Source organism: Monodon monoceros, unplaced genomic scaffold (assembly GCF_005190385.1).
Source record: "Monodon monoceros isolate NGI ecotype Baffin Bay Population unplaced genomic scaffold, NGI_Narwhal_1 Super_Scaffold_16, whole genome shotgun sequence".
NCBI lineage: Eukaryota > Metazoa > Chordata > Mammalia > Artiodactyla > Monodontidae > Monodon > Monodon monoceros.
In genome coordinates this window covers 65,728,872-65,750,801 of record NW_021703772.1, presented here as the reverse complement: position 1 = coordinate 65,750,801, position 21,930 = coordinate 65,728,872, and the positions used below count along the sequence as shown (strand labels likewise).

Here is a 21,930-nt window from a genome sequence, read left to right as displayed (position 1 = left end):
GCACAGAGAGTCCCGTACAGGATAAATCCAAGGAGAAATATGCCAAGACACATATTAATCAAAGTGTCAAAAATTAAATACAAAGAAAACATATTAAAAGCAGCAAGGGAAAAACAACAAATAACACACAAGGGAATCCCCATAAGGTTAACAGCTGATCTTTCAGCAGAAACTCTGCAAGCCAGAATGGACTGGCAGGACATATTTAAAGTGATGAAGGAGAAAAACCTGCAACCAAGACTACTCTACCCAGCAAGGATCTCATTCAGATTTGATGGAGAAATTAAAACCTTTACGACAAGAAAAAGCTGAGAGAGTTCAGCACCACCAAACCAGCTTTACAACAACTGCTAAAGGAACTTCTCTAGGCAAGAAACACAAGAGAAGGAAAAGACCTACAATAATGAACCCAAAACAATTAAGAAAATGGTAATAGGGACATACATATCAATAATTACCTTAAATGTAAATGGACTAAATGCTCCCACCAAGAGACACAGATTGGCTGAATGGATACAAAAACAAGACCCATATATTTGCTGTCTACAAGAGACCCACTTCAGAGCTAGAGACACATACAGACTGAAAGTAAGGGGATGGAAAAAGATATTTCATGCAAATGGAAACCAAAAGAAAGCTGGAGTAGCAATTCTCATATCAGACAAAATAGACTTTAAAATAAAGACTGTTAGAAGAGACAAAGAAGGACACTACATAATGATCAAGGGATTGATCCAAGAAGATATAACAATCGTAAATATTTATGCACCCAACATAGAAGCACCTCAATACATAAGGCAAATACTAACAGCCATAATAGGGGAAATCTACAGTAACACATTCATAGTAGGGGACTTTAACACCCCACTTTCACCAATGGGTGGATCATCCAAAATGAAAATAAATAAGGAAACACAAGCTTTAAATGATACATTAAACAAGATGGACTTAATTGATATTTGTAGGACATTCCATCCAAAAACAACAGAATACACATTTTTCTCAAGTGCTCATGGAACATTCTCCAGGATAGATCATATCTTGGGTCACAAATCAAGCCTTGGTAAATTTAAGAAAATTGAAATTGTTTCAACTATCTTTTCCGACCACAACACTATGAAACTAGATATCAATTACAGGAAAAGATCTGTAAAAAATACAAACACATGGAGGCTGAACAATACATTACTTAATAACGAAGTGATCAGTGAAGAAATCAAAGAGGAAGTTAAAAAATACCTAGAAACAAATGACAATGGAGACACGACGACCCAAAATCTATGGGATGCAGCAAAAGCAGTTCTAAGAGGGAAGTTTACAGCAATACAATCCTACCTTAAGAAACAGGAAACATCTCGAATAAACAACCTAACCTTGCACCTAAAGCAATTAGAGAAAGAAGAACAAAAAACCCCCAAAATTAGCAGAAGAAAAGAAATCATAAAAATCAGATCAGAAATAAATGGAAAAGAAATGAAGGAAACGATAGCAAAGATCAATAAAACTAAAAGCTGGTTCTTTGAGAAGATAAACAAAATTGATAAACCATTAGCCAGACTCATCAAGAAAAAAAGGGAGAAGACTCAACACAATAGAATTAGAAATGAAAAAGGAGAAGTAACAACTGACACTGCAGAAATAAAAAAGATCATGAGAGATTACTACAAGCAACTCTGTCCCAATAAAATGGACAACCTGGAAGAAATGGACAGATTCTTAGAAATGCACAACCGTCTGAGACTGAACCAGGAAGAAATAGAAAATACGAACAGACCAATCACAAGCACTGAAATTGAAACTGTGATTAAAAATCTTCCAACAAACAAAAGCCCAGGACCAGATGGCTTCACAGGCAAATTCTATCAAACATTTAGAGAAGAGCTAACACCTATCCTTCTCAAACTCTTCCAAAATATAGCAGAGGGAGGAACACTCCCAAACTCATTCTACGAGGCCACCATCACCTTGATACCAAAACCAGACAAGGATGTCAGAAAGAAAGAAAACTACAGGCCAATATCACTGATGAACATAGATGCAAAAATCCTCAACAAAATACTAGCAAACAGAATCCAACAGCACATTAAAAGGATCATACACCATGATCAAGTGGGGTTTATTCCAGGAATGCAAGGATTCTTCAATATACGCAAATCTATCAATGTGATAAACCATATTAACAAATTGAAGGAGAAAAACCATATGATCATCTCAATAGATGCAGAGAAAGCTTTTGACAAAATTTAACACCGATTTATGATAAAAACCCTGCAGAAAGTAGGCATAGAGGGAACTTTCCTCAACATAATAAAGGCCATATATGACAAACCCACAGCCAACATCATCCTCAATGGTGAAAAACTGAAAGCATTTCCACTAAGATCAGGAACAAGACAAGGTTGCCCAGTCTCACCACTCTTATTCAACATAGTTTTGGAAGTTTTAGCCACAGCAATCAGAGAAGAAAAGGAAATAAAAGGAATCCAAATCGGAAAAGAAGAAGTAAAGCTGTCACTGTTTGCAGATGACATGATACTATACATAGAGAATCCTAAAGATGCTACCAGAAAACTACTAGAGCTAATCAATGAATTTGGTAAAGTAGCAGGATACAAAATTAATGCCCAGAAATCTCTGGCATTGCTACACACTAATGATGAAAAATCTGAAAGTGAAATCAAGAAAACACTCCCATTTACCATTGCAACAAAAAGAATAAAATATCTAGGGATAAACCTACCTAAGGAGACAAAAGACCTGTATGCAGAAAATTATAAGACACTGATGAAAGAAATTAAAGATGATACAAACAGATGGAGAGATATACCATGTTCTTGGATTGGACGAATCAACATTGTGAAAATGACTCTACTACCTAAAGCAATCTACAGATTCAATGCAATCCCTATCAAACTACCAATGGCAATTTTCACAGAACTAGAACCAAAAATTTCACAATTTGTATGGAAACACAAAAGACCCCGAATAGCCAAAGCAATCTTGAGAAAGAAAAACGGAGCTGGAAGGATCAGGCTCCCTGACTTCAGACTATACTACAAAGCTAAAGTAATCAAGACAGTATGGTACTGGCACAAAAACAGAAAGATAGATCAATGGAACAGGATAGAAAGCCCGGAGATAAACCCACGCACATATGGTCACCTTATCTTTGATAAAGGAGGCAGGAATGTACAGTGGAGAAAGGACAACCTCTTCAATAAGTGGTGCTGGGAAAACTGGACAGCTACATGTAAAAGTATGAGATTAGATCACCCCCTAACACCATACACAAAAATAAGCTCAAAATGGATTAAAGACCTAAATATAAGGCCAGAAACTGTCAAACTCTTAGAGGAACACAGAGGCAGAACACTCTATGACATAAATCACAACAAGATCCTTTTTGACCCACCTCCTAGAGAAATGGAAATTAAAACAAAAAGAAAAAAATGGGACCTAATGAAACTTCAAAGCTTTTGCACAGCAAAAGAAACCATAAACAAGACCAAAAGACAACCCTCAGAATGGGAGAAAATATTTGCAAATGAAACAACTGACAAAGGATTAATCTCCAAAATTTACAAGCAGCTCATGCAGCTCAATAACAAAAAAACAAACAACCCAATCCAAAAATGGGCAGAAGACCTAAACAGACATTTCTCCAAAGAAGATATACAGACTGCCAACAAACACATGAAAGAACGCTCAACATCATTAATCATTAGAGAAATGCAAATCAAAACTACCATGAGATATCATCTCACACCGGTCAGAATGGGCATCATCAAAAAATCTAGAAACAATAAATGCTGGAGAGGGTGTGGAGAAAAGGGAACCCTCTTGTACTGTTGGTGGGAATGTAAATTGATACAACCACTATGGAGAACAGTATGGAGGTTCCTTAAAAAACTACAAACAGAACTACCATATGACCCAGCAATCCCACTACTGGGCATATATCCTGAGAAAACCATAATTCAAAAAGAGTCATGTACCAAAATGTTCATTGCAGCTCTATTTACAATAGCCCGGAGATGGAATCAACCTAAGTGTCCATCATTGGATGAATGAATAAAGAAGCTGTGGCACATATATACAATGGACTATTACTCAGCCATAAAAAGAAAGGAAATTGAGCTATTTGTAATGAGGTGGATAGACCTAGAGTCTGTCATACAGAGTGAAGTAAGTCAGAAAGAGAGAGACAAATACCGTATGCTAACACATATATATGGAATTTAAGAAAAAAAAATGTCATGAAGAATCTAGGGGTAAGACAGGAATAAAGACACAGACCTACTAGAGAATGGACTTGAGGATATGGGGAGGGGGTAGGGTAAGCTGTGACAAAGCGAGAGAGAGGCATGGACATATATTCAGTAGCAAACGTAAGGTAGATAGCTAGTGGGAAGCAGCCGCATAGCACAGGGAGATCAGCTCGGTGCTTTGTGACCGCCTGGAGGGGTGGGATAGGGAGGGCGGGAGGGAAGGAGACGCAAGAGGGAAGGGATATGGGAACATATGTATATATATAACTGATTCACTTTGTTATAAAGCAGAAACTAACACACCATTGTAAAGCAATTATACTCCAATAAAGATTAAAAGAAATTCATAAGTTGTATTTAATTCCTACCCCTCTCTTCAGTATTCTAATTTCCATCCATGCATCATTTAACTCAGCAGTGCCATACCTGGTGTGGGGAGGAGTACCTCTTTTCATATGTCAACCGATTCCCTTCTATGGAGAAGCGAAACCCTTTCCTCCTGATGCTGTCTTCAGATTCAGATTTATGGAATTCATCGTCATCTTTCTCTTCTCCACCAGACTGCTCTTTCTGTTTTCTTTTCTTTCTCCGATTTCTTCTTTCCTTTGCACTCTTGGAACTCAACTTGGAGGCTTCAGATGAGCTGTCTGAGAGCCGGCCTGCTGCACTAGGTTCTCTGGAATGCACTGAGGCAGTTACAGCCGCTGCCTGCTACATTGAGGAGAAATGGTCTTAGCATGGAACTAGAGAAGACTTTACCTTTAAGAAAATAGCTAAAGTATTTGCAAAGCATTTTAAAAATAATTTAGCTGACTCCAGCTAATCTTACATCGAAGAAACTCTGCAAGTATAAAAGAAAAATTTTTTCTTTCCATCTAATAAAGGCTTTTAGAGTTAATTTGGTTTTCTTTGTGCTAACATTGATTACATTTGTATGATGTTTTACAGACTGCATATTCAAAAGGATCAATCAGACAAGAACATAAATTCATATTACTTTTGGGATTTGATTTACTCTAAAAATTGGTATGTAATTAGCACTGTCTTTTTTTTTTTTTTTTTTTTTCCACTGAAAAAAAAATGGAGCATGGAAGAAAAGCTGATCAGTAACTTGGGGATTAATCCAAAGATAGGAGGAATGAGATAAAGAGCTGAGATCCTCTGTCCAGTTATTGAAACAGGGTTGTCCAATATTATCAATAAAATTTATGGAAGGTGATAAAATCCCTTCCTTACCCCTCCACAATACTCTATTCAGAAGACTGGAGAAGGGAGGGTCAGAAGTTTCGGCTAAGCAAGACAAGATGTTCAGTTCTCCAAAGACCATCCCCAGCTTCTTTAATTCGGCACTGGTTCTTGCTGGCCACATGGTCATGGGATGAAAACAATGCTTTTTGATCACAACTTGTACTAGCCCTAGGTTGGCACTTTTTGATTATTATCATTTTTCCAAGAGTACTCTCAATACAAGGACTCTTGCAAATAAATTAATACTCCCCAAATAACTTTCTTCTTTAGTAAAGACAGTGAGTTTCGATGCTGAACGGAAAGAGTAAGGAAAGATGGAAGGGATAAGAAGGGCATTTTATTGTACTGTGAGTACTGACACCTCACTATAAGAACAAGTAATTCTTAGGTTCCCCGATCTCCATAAAAATTGGTGACTTTCATATGCTTATTGGATACTGCTGTATCAGAGAACATTACAATAGTCAATCACTTTCTTATTTATGTAAGAAAGGCAATTAAGCAACCACATTAAAAGACAACATAGTTTTGGTTAAAGAAAGTAATAGACAATCTTCTAAGAACCACATGAACATCGTTTTATATAATAACCAATAAACTTTTTTCTAAGAAAAGATGATTTCTTAGGATTTTCTTCTAATGCCAGTATACTCATTCAGTAAGTTTCTCACCTGAGAAGACCCCAAAATCACATTTTCCCTTGTATTCTAAAAATTTTAAGATGATTAAAATAGCATGAGAGAGTTCTATTGTGGTCCACATCGTAAACATCTTAGAATAATTAAACTAAATGACTTATAGATGAAAACAATGTAGAAATCCTTACTAATCCCCTATACTACCAGCTTCTCTTAAGTACAAACAATTATCTGTCTCTCACTTTCTCTCCAGTATTTTTGTAACAACCAAAACAATAAAGAAGGTTTGTACCATGAGACAGGACATATTTGATTTGGTGAATTTACCTGAGTTGATTTGGTGAATTTACCTGAGCTGCTTCCTGTTGCTTTTTAAGCTGTTCAAGCATCTGCTGAAATTCAGCCTCTTTCTGTTCTGCCTCTTCTAAGGTGGCCTGATTCTGTTCCTCATAGGCCATGGCTACCACAGCCAGGATCAAATTTATTAGATAGAATGAGCCCAAGAAAATGACCAGCACAAAAAATATCATGTATGTTTTTCCAGCAGCACGTAATGTCTGAAAATAAGAACACCAGAATTATTTTTTTCAATATTATTTCACTAACGGGTGGCTTTACCTGTCTCCAACTTACTGTGTGTCTTATAGGACTCTGATATAAATAATAATTATGACGTTCACAGCCCCTCCTACCTCGTTGACTGTCTGTTTCTTTAACATCATCCTCTTCCTTCTCCCCTAACTCATGCATTCAACATTCTGATGTGTAGGAGGGAATTCTTGGATTTATCAGGAATAAAGAAGAGTCAAATAAAGTACCATGGAGATCTCCATCAAAGAGCTGAGGCTTTGAATAAAGTTAAGGAAGAGACCAAAGTTATCCTTCTACATCTGCTTATTCATTTTCATCACCTGCCACCTGAAGGATGATACCTGAGCGGGTAAACAGAGTTGAGGGGAATATATGCCTTCTGTTTAGGAGGATCTGTGTCTGGGAAGGGTGGGAAATAGGTTTTGAGCCAAGGGGAAATGAGAGAGAATTGCTGCTCCTGGCATTGCTATGCTTAATATGTGTTATAATCAATAGGGTAACTGATTTGGATTTCATAACTAAGCTGGTTTTCTTATATACTTCCAATTAAACACAATATGTGTCTCTTCAGGTTCTCACCAGTTGGTAAAGATTTTCCCAGAAGTCCTGAGTCATCAGTCGAAACAGGGACAAAAAAGCCCAACTGAAGGTATCGAAGCTTGTGTAGCCATAATTGGGATTTCTACCAGCTTTCACACACATGTATCCTTCTGGACATTGGCTGTAAACGTGGCAAAAGAAAGTATTATAAGAAATTCTGCTGTCTTTTTATTCTGGTAGCGTGCTATACTTATGATATTGTCTAGCCAGGAAGATTTGCTACTTCAAGGGATAAAAGTATGATAAATAAGCAATTAATACATTTCCCAACTTTTGACTTAACATAATTTTACTATCCACTAAACGTCATCATTAAAATACTGCATAGCATTTCTAGTTATATTTTACAAAACTATTTTCTGTTGGTAATTAGTGTGTTAACATATGTGTAGTTCATTTTCCTACCATGGATAATCCAGAGTCGTCTCATAGCTCACATATACTCATCTAAGGGAAACAGCATTAAAGCTAAAGTATAACTTCTTGTTTTGTGAAACATGAAAGCTTGTCTAATATTTAAATAATCCTTCACCTTATAAATAAGCTTAATTATAGCAAATTAGTATGAATAAAGTTACTTGGCTGTTATCTGTCAGTTTGTATAAAAAAAGAGAAAATATATACACACACACACACACACGCACACACACACGCACACACAAATGATTGTCTTACCCAGCATCTGAGCTATTTCCACACAGTAGTGCATCTGAAAAACCCTCCAGAAAATAATGATATCCTGTTTAGGAAAAAAAGTCACATGATGAATATTTGCATGGCATTGCAAAATGAGAATAAGATCAGGATGCTCTTTTAAAGTTCATCATTTTAAGTACATTATTATAATTTTAAATACATTATTATAGTTTTAAATACATTATATAATTTATTCAAAGGCACAAGTGTTATTCCCTCTAAATATTAGATATTATATTAAGGAGATTGGATACTTAGTTAATAGTACAAAGCATTTTTTCTTTATGGATGTAAAATTAGTGATAATCACAGGTACTAACATAGTATTTTAAAAGGTATGTGTTTTTTTATCCTCCTCATGAAAAATAAAAACTTCATTCTGGGGGCTTCCCTAGTGGCGCAGTGGTTGAGAGTCCGCCTGCCGATGCAGGGGACACAAGTTCGTTCCCCGGTCTGGGAAGATCCCACATGCCGCGGAGGGGCTAGGCCCGTGAGCCATGGCCGCTGAGCCTGCGCGTCCGGAGCCTGTGCTCCGCAACGGGAGAGGCCACAACAGTGAGAGGCCCGCGTACCACAAAAAAAAAAAAACAAAAAAACTTCGTTCTGTGAAAGTAAATAAGAATGACAGGGATTTCTTTGCTTTCTCAAAACAGCTACATATTTCAAAATAAAGGGATTTTAACTTTTCTGAACTGTCTTCTGTATTTTTTAACACTTTATAAATGACTAATAATTAATTATAATTTACATTCTACCAACTTATAGAATATATCATAGGCAGCTTAGTAAAAGATGCATAAATCATGTCAACTGCTAAAACACGTGAAATAAAAAATAATTTTAAATATTGTACTAAAGCTAAAATAATTATTATAGGTGAATATTTCATTATCTCAAAGTTTTCTGTCTCTGGCAAATTCGTTAGATTCTTTCAACGTCCTGTTGAAGTGTCACTTCCTCTGTGAATTATTCCTTGATAGCTTCTACTTTCTTCCCACTTAAAGATTGGCAAAATTAAGAAATCCTCTCACTGTGCTACCAGTAACATGTATAACCATTATTATACATTCAATGTCTTATATTGTGATTATTTGCTTACAAATACTGTTCCTTCTTGAAAAAAATGTCTAATCATTAATTATTTCCATATTACTAGTGTTTGGGACCTAGTAGCCTTTCAATAAAGTTTATTGAATTAATAAGTAAAGGGATGACAAAAAGAGAAACACATGGAATTAAAGAGTCATTTTGTAAAAAGGACAATTTTGGATTTTGTAGGAAAAATATTTTCTAGATGCTAAATTTTCTGAGAAATTTACTCTACGTATAGTTCTGTAAGAGATACAAAAATACATAATGGAACTATTTTAATTTTCAATGTCTTTACTTCTCTGAACATAAGAAATTAAGATACAATTTCTTAACTTTTAAATGAAATTAAACAATGTGAAAGGAATATGACAGTTTCTGGATACATTTTTTTTTAGTTTATTTAATTTTGGCTGTGTTGGGTCTTGGTTGCTGCGCACAGGCTTTCTCTAGTTGCGGCTAGCGGGGGCTACACTTTGTTGAGGTGCACAGGCTTCTCATTGCGGTGGCTTCTCTTGTTGCGGAACACGGGCTCTAGGTGTGTGGGCTTCAGTAGTTGTGGCTCGGGGGCTCTAGAGCGCAGGCTCAGTAGTTGTGGCACATGGGCTTAGTTGCTCCGTGGCATGTGGGATCTTCCTGGACCAGGGCTTGAACCCGTGTCCCCTGCATTGGCAGGCGGATTCTTAACCACTGCACCACCAGGGAAGCCTTGGACAAAGTTTTGATACCAGATATTTATAAGTGAAGTTTTATCCATTAAACTCACTGATCTAGAAGTTTAACTTGAAGAAAATATAACTTTCAGTCATAATGTTTATCTTTAATTTTAATAAATTTAATTTTCTATTACTTTCAAAAATAAACCATTTTATTTATATTTGCATTTAGTTTAAAATAATCTTTGTTCAACAAATGGAATATTATTAGAGAAAATGACAAGAAACAGATTTTTAGGGCTGAAAATAGCCTCAGATATTCTTGACTTCTTTTATTTTGAATGTAACAAAAATGGAGTCCAATAAATTTTCCCTAGAGTGAATAAATCCTAAGTGACATCCTCATAATCAGTTCCTTGATCTTAGATTAAAACAACAACAAAAAAAAAAGATTTCAGGGAGTTGGTGACAGCAGTGGCCTTATAAGGATCATGTGAAGTAAAAAAGGGACATTTCATGTATTCCTCTGACATGTATTTTTCTTAAGGCATTTTTCTTAATCCAGCGATTTACAATTATTTGCAAATTATTTGTTGGCATGTCACTAACATCATGGAAGTGCACATCTGTATCAACCAAGGTATTTTCCAGATCTATAACTATAAAAAGACACTGATTAGTTTTTTTTTATTATGCTATCATTACTTTAAGAATTATCAAACCAAACCACCAGTAAGTAAACTTTATGACTAATCCTACTTCTTCCAATAACCAGTCACTAAGACTTTCTTTCTTCTTTGATTTTTTTCCTAAGAATTACTCAGCACCTTAAAATAATAGATACAGCTATATTTAAGCACATCTAGAGTCTAAGTCTTATATATTTCATATTTTCCTTTAAAAGGACATTCCCTTTCATGAGTCAGGTTCTTTCTCTCTGCTTTTGAAATATTGCTACTGGCAGATACTAAAATTATATGATAGAAAAAGATTGTTAATTTTATTGTCACTTTAAAAAGAGGATATCAGGCCAGTTATTTTTTCATCCTTCTAGAGTAGACTATTTAAACGTTTGACTATTTTGTCTAAACTCTTGAAATAAAGATAAACTGATTCTCATAACTTCACAGTTTTATGACATTTTTAATTTCTCTCTCTTAAACGTTGACTCTCATTTCCTTCTCTTTGATGTAATACTACTTTTAATTCTTATTCTACAAGTGTAAGAATAATGTTAACCTTTAGGTCTCACTTGCTTTCCATAACACAACAATAAAAATAACCTGGTAAACTATAAGCACCCTGGAATCATGTGCCATCACCATTATTCTCCCAGCATCCTGTGCACTTTCTGGTACATAAAACACATTCTGCAATTAGTGTTTAATGGGTTACATTTACATAATACTTTGGAGTTTACAAAGGGTTTTCAAATACTTTATGTCATTTGATTGTCTCAAATGAGACAATATACAGCATTGTACACTGTGATGAGAAGAATGTACAGCAACCCAATATCCTAAGAAAATTTCTTTCAAGCTGAATTTTTCAGCCTCCCATAGGGTTATCAATAAAATAGTTATTATAGTTATCAATTAAATAATTAAATGTATGTGCAAACCATTAGAAGGTGATTAAGAGATCACAACCTGTTATGCAATCATTTAAAAAATTTTCCATGCCTAGATGGAAAGACGATCAACAGTGAAAAAATAAACCTACATAACAGTAATTCTTACTTGAATCTTGAACATATGATTTCCAGTCAAACTCAATGAGAGTTTCGTTTACAAGTGTGCCATTGTAATTCACAGTTATATTCTTCTCTACACTATGTTCCTCCAGGGAAGCATTGGTGGGAGGCCATTGTACACATTTATTCCGCAGGTTGCCCATAAAGAGCTGCAGCCCAATCAGTGCAAACACGCTCAGACAGAACACAGTCAGGATCATGACATCTGAGAGCTTCTTCACAGACTGGATCAGGGCCCCTACGATGGTCTTCAGGCCTGAAAGAAAGAAGGTTATTACTATGAAGACTTAGAATGTCTGAAATACCAAAAGCTTCACACAATTTTCTTGAAAACATACACTCCATGAATAAGTGTGAAAATGATTGCAGTGCTAGTGGGAGAGCAACACTTCATGGAAGGCTGAAGTGCTTATGGAAATAAACTCTGGAAATGTAAAAAAATCTAAACCATGAAATGAAGATCCATATCCCATTCGGTTGGGAGAAAATAGCTGGAAGTTCATGGTCTTCACAAAGCCTATATTAAGGTCTTGTATTTCTCCGTTTTGCTGATGAAACTTGCCCCATACTTTCTTTCATTGGGGCCAGTTGTCAGTTCTATAACAAATTACGTGAAGAAAAATATTTTTAAATTCCTATTCATAAGTAGGAAAGGTTTTGCTATAAAACTGGAAGTGGTTTGGAGTATAATTGCACTTTAGGATAATAACTCCTTGGGGAGTTCCCTGGCTGTCCAGTGGTTAGGACTTGGCGCTTTCACTGCTGTGGCCCGAGTTCAATCCTTGGTTGGAGAACTAAGATCCCGCAAGCTGCATGGCATGGCCAAAACAAAAATGATAATAATAATAATAATCCTCCATGCAGACCCATGCTACTCTTTATCTTATTCCCTTCTCTTTTTAAGCAATATTAAGATTTACATTGTATATACATTGTCATCAATGCCTAAAATGAACAAGAAATTACAGATTGGTACATTTGATATGGAACAAATCCTTGTTATGACTGATGTGGAGAAAAAAACCCAGGACATCTCTAAGTGCAAATCACATAGACTGTATATTACAGTGTCTCATGCAAGAAACTGTTAAGCTCCAAGGCTGATGAAAAATGTGAAAACATAAAATTTTATGTTCAAATAACAAGCCATTTTCTGAGTAACACCCAATTTTTATAATTATGATTTTGATGATTTTAATGATTATGACCCCTGATTTTCTGTAATGCTGAATGTCAAGAAAAGAGATGGCTGCTGAAAAAAACATGACGGGTGAGCCTCAGTGTTTAACCCTCACCTGGAATGACTGAAATTGTTTTCAGTGCTCGGAGAACTCTGAATGTTCTCAATGCGGAGACATTGCCCAGGTCCACAAACTCTGTCACATATCTGTAATAGGGAGTTCACACACAAACACAATAACAGAATACAAAGAAAGAGCTGTAGGTGCAAGGATCCTTATGCTTTACACTGATCACTTCTTACCTGGAATTACAGAAATAGTTTTCAAAGCTCTCAAGACTCTGAAAGTCCAAAGAGCTGAAAAATTGCCTAGGCTTACAAATTCTGTTACATACCTGTAGAATTAAATCAGAGTTATTCAAGATTTAAGCAGGATTTATATTATTTGCTTGGGTCTTTTATAAAGACCTTCTTGGTGATTTTGAATGATAATATTGTAAGTAACAATTTAGAAAGTAGGGTCTATCACTATGGTTTTCTTTACTCAGATAATTTAATGCTGTTAACTAGATGTAAACTTCATAACGTACACAATCCTGTTGCCATTTCAAAAAGCAATACAATCGATATCATGTATAATTTAGGAGAATTAAGTAAAAAGAAAATAATTCTTGGCTATAGTTTCATGGAATTAGCTTTAAAAAAATACATGAAAATCATGAAATCATCCAAGAGAAATTTAGACAGATTGACTTATTGCCTACCTGTATGTGATCAGGATTTCCTAGTGTAACTCTTAAGTGAAAGCTAGGCAAATTAAGAACAATATTTTATGGGGGCCCAATGGTTACTCCTGCCATTACTGCTATTTTATTCTCAAGAAACAGTAGCCCCAATGTGCCTTCTTCTGAGCTGTGGCCAGAGGGAATGGTGAAGAATCATCCTGACTAGATATGGAATTTAGATGAGATAGGCAGCATCTGTAGCCCTGAGAATATCAGCACCATTTCTCCTCTGCCCATCCATCCACCTCCTTACACCTGTAAGAGGCCAAGAATGCCAGCTCCTGAAGGATGAGAGTGAACTGTATTGGTCCACCTTCCTCCACACTCTAATTTTACCTACTGCTGAGTGGCTTTCTGTTACTTTTCTGAGCGTCTTCTTCCTCGGGGAAGTATATTACTAGACAAAAAAAAAAAATAAGCAGGACTGCAGAAATTGTGCATAATACTGAGTGTATCTGGATGGGAAATAAGGATAAGAAGGTTAATATAAAGAAAAAGATGAAGAAAATTATAAAGGGAAAGAAGAGAGGAAGAAAGGAAAAGGATCAGGTAAGATATAGGAAGAGGCAGAGAGAGTGTGTTTGTTTATATGTCTTAATTATCAATTGACTGATGAAATAACAATTTAGTATTAAATACATAATATAAAAATAACTACCTTATTTTTTCTATTAGTCTGATTTGTCAGAATGTTTTGATGTTTATTTTCTATTATTCTACCAAAGAAGCTGGGGAGAGTGTGTGATGTGGGTAAGGTCAACTGAAATCTGTAGGGTCAGCAGAATTGTTTTTGGCTGTAATTTTAAAAAGCCGTTTTCACAGATGTATTATGAATACATTTATGCTTTCATATTAGGGTGTGTGTGTGTGTGCACCTGTTGAAAAAGCAGCATGTATGAAATTTGCTGACAGATGTTTGTTACATGTGAAAATTGTAATTTCAATTACTGCAAAGCCTTTATGCCAAAGTGTAATGCCACTTTGACCTCTGTTGCGCTAAATTAAAATCCAGAGCTTAAATATATAAATCACACTGAAATATTCTACAGTTAAAGCAAGCTTATTCTTTAAAAGCATGAGCACTTATAGAAGCCAAAAATAGTCTCTTTTGAAGCTTCCAAGAAAGGCACTTACGCAAATGTAATGACAGTGAAGTCGAGCCAGTTCCATGGGTCCCGAAGGAAGGTAAAATCTTCTAAACAGAAGCCCCTTGCAATAATTTTTATAAGTGATTCAAAAGTATATATTCCTGTGAAAGTGTACCTGGAGACAAGTATCCAAAAAGAATGGATAAACTAATCATTATCTTTCACAGCAATTTCAATTACTTGTCACTCCATTAGGGGAATAGATGAATATTATAAAACGAATCTAAGCAAGTTAATATTATTTTCAGGGAAATAAAACATAGCCGTAAATTTAAATTCAACTCCCTAACACATGAAGAGTTGGCTTTAAATTGTCCTAAGAGTAGGGTGAGAACCACACACTGTATAAAGTGTATCTGAAATGTCTTAGTATTGACATACATGAAGAGAGCCTCTGAGAATTACCCAGTACATTCACATGATGGAGTAGCTGATCAACAATATTGCAGAAGCATAAAATGATTTTCCTTTAGAAAGTAAAAAAACTCAATTTCAGCCACGTTTTATGAATGAGGGTACATTGACAAATTAGTTTCAAGTTTTTCTCTTTCTTTAAGATAAGCTAGGTTAATTTACTTGGAAAAAAAGAATTTTGTTAACATCAAAAGTGGGTAAGTTTAATTAAGGTCATAAGAGGTGAAAATTTAGTTTAGAATAAAATACTGAGTCTTAGACTGGAAACTTAGATGTTTCCAAAATTTAAATCTTCTACTCAGTTTAAATGAGCAGAAATTTAGATATTTCCGAGTAGAAACTTAGATGTTTCCAAAGTTTTAATCTTCGACTCAGAAGTTGGAGAATGAAATCATGGCAACTAGGGCAACTTGAGACCTGTAGGCCTCACATGGTAGCTTTAATACTTTAGAAATCCTTTGTTTATAAATTTTTTATTTTCTTCAGAATTTTTATCCCTTTTTTGATTGGGTCCAACCTGGAAGTTTCCAGGAAGGGAAAAAGCCCTTGGAAACACCCCCGTGGTGGTTGTTTTAAGGGGCAGCAGGCACAGAGCAATACTGGCTACCACGTCGGCCACGCAAGCAGACTCAGCAGCACTTATCACACATCTGGCCTCTCTGTCCTCAAAAGTATCCCAGAACAGAGCCCATCAATACAGTTAGTAATGCATCTGGTTTCTGAAAATCCTACCCTAACTTTCACTTCGGTTAGCTTAGCCCTCAATTAAATTTTCAAGTTTGAAAATCCCAAATTTTGTGGGCTTTTTTTCCCAGCAAATTTTTGGGTGACCACATTTGAAACTGATATAGGCCTGTCATGGAGTGGATGTGTCTGATGGAAGTGAAAACTTTGTGAGGCTCAATATTATCCTTTTAGGGCAAGTGTAAGACTCACTGAATTCATCTGGAAATGAACTGGAACCAAGGTCTACCATATTGGTTCCTTTCTGTGAGTACTTTCATAACATTTGCTTTGGTCACTGTAGATCCTACAGGAAAAGGGCGAGTGTCCAAGAATGATGGGCTTCTGGTAACCACCAAGTACACGTGAAGGAGAGAGATTAAATACTAAATACATATATATAGATATAGATATATATGTCTGTATGTCTATTTATCTATACACACACACATATACATACTCATGTAGGTCGCTTAAAACGTAAGTTGAACTTACTCTACATTCTTTGTCCAGTCGGGAGGGTTACTCATTGTCATAAACACACAGTTCGTCAAAATAGTGCACATAATTAGCATGCTGAATAATGTAGGTCATTGTTAAGGAACACACAAAAGAAAACCCAAATCCATGTATCATATTACATAAAACTAACATTGAAAAGCTCAACCTGCAGTTTGGCCAGGACTCAGGGACAAATACCCTATGCGCAAGTCATCTAATCTCTTTAAATTTCATTTTTATCATCCATAAAATTTGGATAATAATATCACCCTCACAGAGTAATTGTATAGATTAAGTGAGATAATGTATGAGAAAGCTTTATAAAAAGTATAAAGTGCGGCTTTTGCTACTATTATTAAATCAATCTATTTACCTCCCAGAAGGCTTTAGGGGGAAACCTGTGGGCACTTTGGAGTGGTACAGCTTTTGAGCAGAGAGCACTGACTTGAACTAATTTAGTTGATTAAAATAGTAAATTGTTGAGAAAGGCACATCCTTGCAGAATTGTAACTTCTTAAATACATGTGATACAATATAGTTGAATACATTAAAATTTATGTAGTTAAAGTACAGCATGGTGTTAAGGGTCGGGTTGCTCTATTTCAGCTGAGTTTGTAAACGTGTAGCAGCACTGGATAAGATTGAAAGTGAATATTCATCAATGCCATGACTTAACATGATGTGAATGTAATTAAAATTCAACATAAAGGTGATCTTAGCAACATAAAAGTGACTTGGGCAAGTCACTCAGCCTCTCTGTGCCATGGAAGCTTCTTGTATCTCTACTGAATTTTATGCAGTGGAGCTAATCAGGTATGGAACTCATAGTTTGAGGTACAGATTAAATGGGTTAATATGTGTGAAGTACTTGGAACAGGTCTGTATATTAGTAGACATGATCTAAGTGTTAGCTAAAACCAATGACTAACTATGACATAACAGAATTATGGAGCTGAAAGGGACCTTAAAAAACAACTGTTTAATCCCTATATTTTAGAAATCAGAGAAATAATGCGTAAGCTCTAAAGAAATTAGATAACTTGGCCACAGACTAAAACACAGGTTTATTACTTTCACATCCAATATTCTTTCCACTACAGTTATTGCCAAAGCAAAAATTTTCTGTGTGTGAAAAAGAAAGTTTTCATCAAATGACCACATGATGGCACTAGGAACACAAACTAGGATGATGAAACCTCCATAAATGTAAAAACCCCGAACATATAAATTTTGCGTTTCAAATCTTTGATTTTTAATAATATCGTATTTATACCATAAGAAATCTCTTGCTATCAGTTTCGAAATAGAACAGATTTTTAGGTTTTAAAAGTCTTTTTTTCAAAAAATCAGGTAGTGTAAGTTTATGATAATTATAATAGTATTTCTATATTTATTATTGCCAAAGCCATCAAATGAGACATAATCAGAAGTGAAGGTTTTTGCCAATGAATATGAACAGATGAATTTAGTTGCAGAATCCTTTTTTAACACCAATGAGAATCTCAAAGCCAAATCCCTAAAGACCACTTGGAAATACAATCTTAGCGTCTTTCATTAACTTCCAAAGCCTTTACTAAGCAATCAGTTTTGCACAGCAGAGTCATAATTCAATGACTTAAATTTGAAATTAAGCCAGTATTCCAGTACTTCCTCACAGATTTCATTAGGAAAGTTCAAAAACTAGTTAAATATTGGCCAAAGCCCCCTGATCTTCTCCCATGGAAAATATGCTTAAAGGTTAATTCTAAGGCACACTAAAATGTTTTGTATTATAGATAGCTCTATATTGGCTCTGGATGGAAATTTTTTGCTATTATATCATTATCCACTGCAAATTCTAGAAAATCAGAAACTTTGTACCATATCTTAAAAATAAATATGGCTACTTTACACTAGATTTGTAGGACTTGATACATATGTTTTTAGAAAGATATATATAATGTTAAAGACTTTGATGTATAATATATATTTGAAAGATATATATATAGTACATATATAATATTAAAGACTATGTAAGTTTCAGTGACATCTATGTAATAAATTTTAAGAATAAGGCTTATATGACCAAAGAAAATACAAAATGAGGGTGATAAAACCACAGAATATGGACATTTCCCAAGTTAATTTTATATTTAGCTACAAAGCATTTATAGATTATGTACTAATAGCTAATATTGATCGCATGAAAAGGATATGAATGTACCAAAATCTTAATAGCTATTTTCCTAAGAGGATTGAAGGGAGTTAAAATGTACAGGGCAGAAGTGGCACTGAACCGGAAGATGGCCTTCCCTTTATTCAATACTATAAAAGTCTGTAAGATAGGAACACATAGAAGTATAAAAGTATAAACCATTTAAACTCTATTACCCACCTTCTATCATTTGTCAAAATGAATTATTCCAATGTTGCAACTTCCGACGTGCACCATGAAGACAAACTGTTACTGGATCTCTTCTTAACTAGAGACAACATCCAATGGTATAACTCACATTTGACTTGATACTTACCTGCAATTTTATCGTATATAAGACAGTTAGCCAAGATAATTTATTTATTTTCTTAATATTTTAAATATCTGAGTTAAAGGAAAAAGTCTCAAATGGGTGCACGTATCATTTCATTCTACAGATCTTAGGACACTACATTCCTTTTACAGCGATTTCAGCTTTTCCATTTCAAATATCTTGAAAATTAATGCTCTGGAATGCGAAATCATTCAGTAAAACAAATAATATTTTTGAAATAAATATTCTTTTACCATTTCTGCTTATAAAATAAACATTATCACTCTATTTATAATAGGAAATAAAAACAGCCACCATCAAACCCAGTCTTGGGTTAAATGGCTGTAATCCAATAATTGATTTCTGGAGGCCAAGCTCCCTGGAGAGTATCTGTTGACCAGGAGTGCTAAACTCTGTATTGGGATTTCTGAGTTAGCTGACACACTGAATTCTAGTCCCAACTGGCTGCCTATTTCATGTAGTGCTTTCTTAGAGGAAAAGCTCAAAGCCCCTGCAGAATCTAGGATCCATGGATGTGAATGGAACTGGCATTCTAAAAGTTAGACATATCTGAGCACAATTAGCAGTGTGTGGACAAAAACAAACAAACAAACAACAAAAAACAAAGCAGCAACATACAATCGTGTATCAAGGATTCTGACTCACTGTTTCCTAAGACCTTTGTGTACATTCAGATTGGGAGGAGTGGAACCTATTTCTCTATGAAGAACATATCTTGAGAAGGGAATTCCAAATCTTTTAAATTTAAACCCCATTCTCCAAAAATACTGTTTTTCTGACTGAGGACACATATCTGTGTAGATCACATTATGACATAGCAAGCATTAACCTTATGTTTACTTTCTACTAAAAATCTTTGACAAGGGTTTATTCTCTACATTTAGTCTTCAGGTCATTTATAGATTTCTCATTCCTTTTCTCCTCTACCTTCAGGGTTTTCTAAATTGAAATAGAGTAATTACTCCAAAACATTTACTGAGTTGCTGTTTGAAAATAGCACTTCCTCGCTGGTATATGTCAGAGTGCCCTAAATCAGGGCTGTGAAAATGGTCTGCCAACCAGTACTGGTCTCCAAGTTGTTCCTGATCTGTGACAAGATTTGAGAGTAAGTATTTAGAAACTTATAAGACAATTTGACAGACTAATTTTACATCTGTTGAATGTAATAATTAAAAGACAGGGTGTATTTTGCAGGTCTGTTTTTCATTTCAACTTTCTGGAAATTAATTTTATTGTATTTTATAGAATAGCAACCACACCTTCACAACAGAGAGTTTGAGATGCATTGCTCTACATCTAACTTTGACTCCATATTTCCACTTTCATCTTTCATGGACTGTGGGTCCAGAGAACAAAGAAAACTGTGTCACAATGTCCATTTATAGAAGGGGAGAGTTTCACCTGTGCTTATTGGAGGAGCAATCACCCGTGCCTACTTAGTGCTCTTTTTCTCTAATTCATTCAGTGCCCCTGTCCCTAAATGGCATTGTGAGATCATCATAAAATGTGCACAGACTTCTGCAATGCAAATGCCTTTGCCCTACGGAGTACACACATGCAAGGACACAGAAAGGCTCTGAGTGAGCTAAATCAGGACCAAATATGGTCCACCTTGCAAACCAACTGCCTATGCTTCCTTTCCCCAAAATTATGCTGAGTAAAACCTGATGGAAATATTGTGATCTGGGAGTGGGAGAGCCAGTAAAAACATAATCTAGAATATATCTTTTTTAAATAAGAATTCCCTCATTTCAAATAATATTACAAGCCTAATTTTGGAAAAGAAGTTACAGTCCATACGGGACCTAAATCATGGGCTAGAGGAAGAGGGGGATGAAGATGGTACTGATTGTCACTCAGTGGATAAGAATAATAATCCAGCTCATCGTGAGGAGATGAAACCACGTGCAGAAGAGATGACCTGTGTCTTTGGCTCTGTGGCCACCCTCCAGCCCAAACCATGAGCAGACCTAACAAAAAAAGAAGTAGAAGAGATGGAGGAAGAGGGTGATGAAACCAAAGGCAAAGCTGCAGAGGCCAAAAGAAAGGGTTGGAGAGAGAAAGAAATTCTGCCCTAAGGACCAAGAAGAAAAAGAAGCAATACTCAGAAGCTGAACCAAGAGGAACCCAAAAAGGCAGGGCAAAGGGTCAGAACTCAGCAGGGTAAAGCTAACGAAAGCCACGGCACCCTGATGCTGATAAATACTTCTCAATCTAAAAGTCCTTTCACATAGAGGAATTAATATTTTGACACAAAAGTGAAAGGCAAAAGGACAAAATTCCCAATTGTTCAAGCCTTAGATGGAAACTTTTACTGCTTTTAGGGTATATTCTCTTTATTTATTTAAAAAATTCAAAGAATGTATTTTAACTTCATATTTATAAGAAGTATGTGTACAGTGTGTAAGTGCTTACAATTAGAATGTATAATGGAATCAATGAGATTTTCCTGTACAGCAATATTTGTTCTCCTTTCATTTTTCACAAGCCGTACAGATAGATAAGACATCCTTGATAGAGCTCCTGGGAAGCTGATGATAACACTGGCACTAAGGGACTATTTCAGAGGGTTTCTTCTGTGAGGACTTTGCTGTTCCCAGGTTGAAACATATATTTACATACAAACTACACAAATGTTGCTTTAAAGTGTTTATGGATTCATTTTAAACAGCTGAATTATAGAGCAGTCCAATATTAGAATCTTGACTCTGTTACCATTTTTATGTCAATAAGTTCCATTTAGAACTTCAAATTTGCTATTTGTAACTGATCTTCTATCTATTTCCTCAACTACCTGTATCCATCCTCCTTATATTTACTTGCACAGAGAAGAAGCCAAACATTTAGTTTCTAAGTGTTGAGGATTAATGAAAGGATACTTGCCCCTAAAGACTCTCAAATACATGTTTCCCCAAATAATGGTATTGATAGTATTGACGGGAGAAGGGAGTCAGAAGGGAACACTGTTTACTTACAACTGGTCAAGTAACTCTAGAATTTTCAAACATACAGATATTTGCCTTCCTCATTTCACAGATAAGAAAGGGATCAAAAAGGAAAGAATTAAAAGACTAGCCAAGATGTTACTATTACCCCCACCCCCTTTTTTTTT

At 35.4% G+C, this 21,930-nt stretch overlaps 1 protein-coding gene across 6 annotated transcripts in view; it reads right to left on the bottom strand.

Moving 5' to 3' along the window:
• The window catches only part of LOC114896764 (sodium channel protein type 1 subunit alpha), a 95,465-nt gene that overhangs the window by 62,759 nt on the left and 10,776 nt on the right, over nt 1-21,930 (bottom strand). For 3 of the 6 annotated variants that reach the window (XM_029225097.1, XM_029225095.1, XM_029225096.1), the window contains exons 2-10: nt 18,486-18,604; nt 16,285-16,374; nt 14,639-14,767; nt 12,835-12,926; nt 11,526-11,795; nt 8,021-8,084; nt 7,325-7,466; nt 6,505-6,711; nt 4,695-4,976 (exon numbers count right to left, since the gene is read on the bottom strand). In XM_029225097.1, coding sequence (XP_029080930.1) covers nt 4,695-4,976; nt 6,505-6,711; nt 7,325-7,466; nt 8,021-8,084; nt 11,526-11,795; nt 12,835-12,926; nt 14,639-14,767; nt 16,285-16,374; nt 18,486-18,604 — 1,395 coding nt within the window. Of the gene's footprint in view, nt 1-4,694; nt 4,980-6,504; nt 6,712-7,324; nt 7,467-8,020; nt 8,085-11,525; nt 11,796-12,834; nt 12,927-14,638; nt 14,768-16,284; nt 16,375-18,485; nt 18,605-21,930 lie in introns of all 6 variants that reach the window. The other 3 variants (XM_029225092.1, XM_029225094.1, XM_029225093.1) reach the window with 1 other exon arrangement.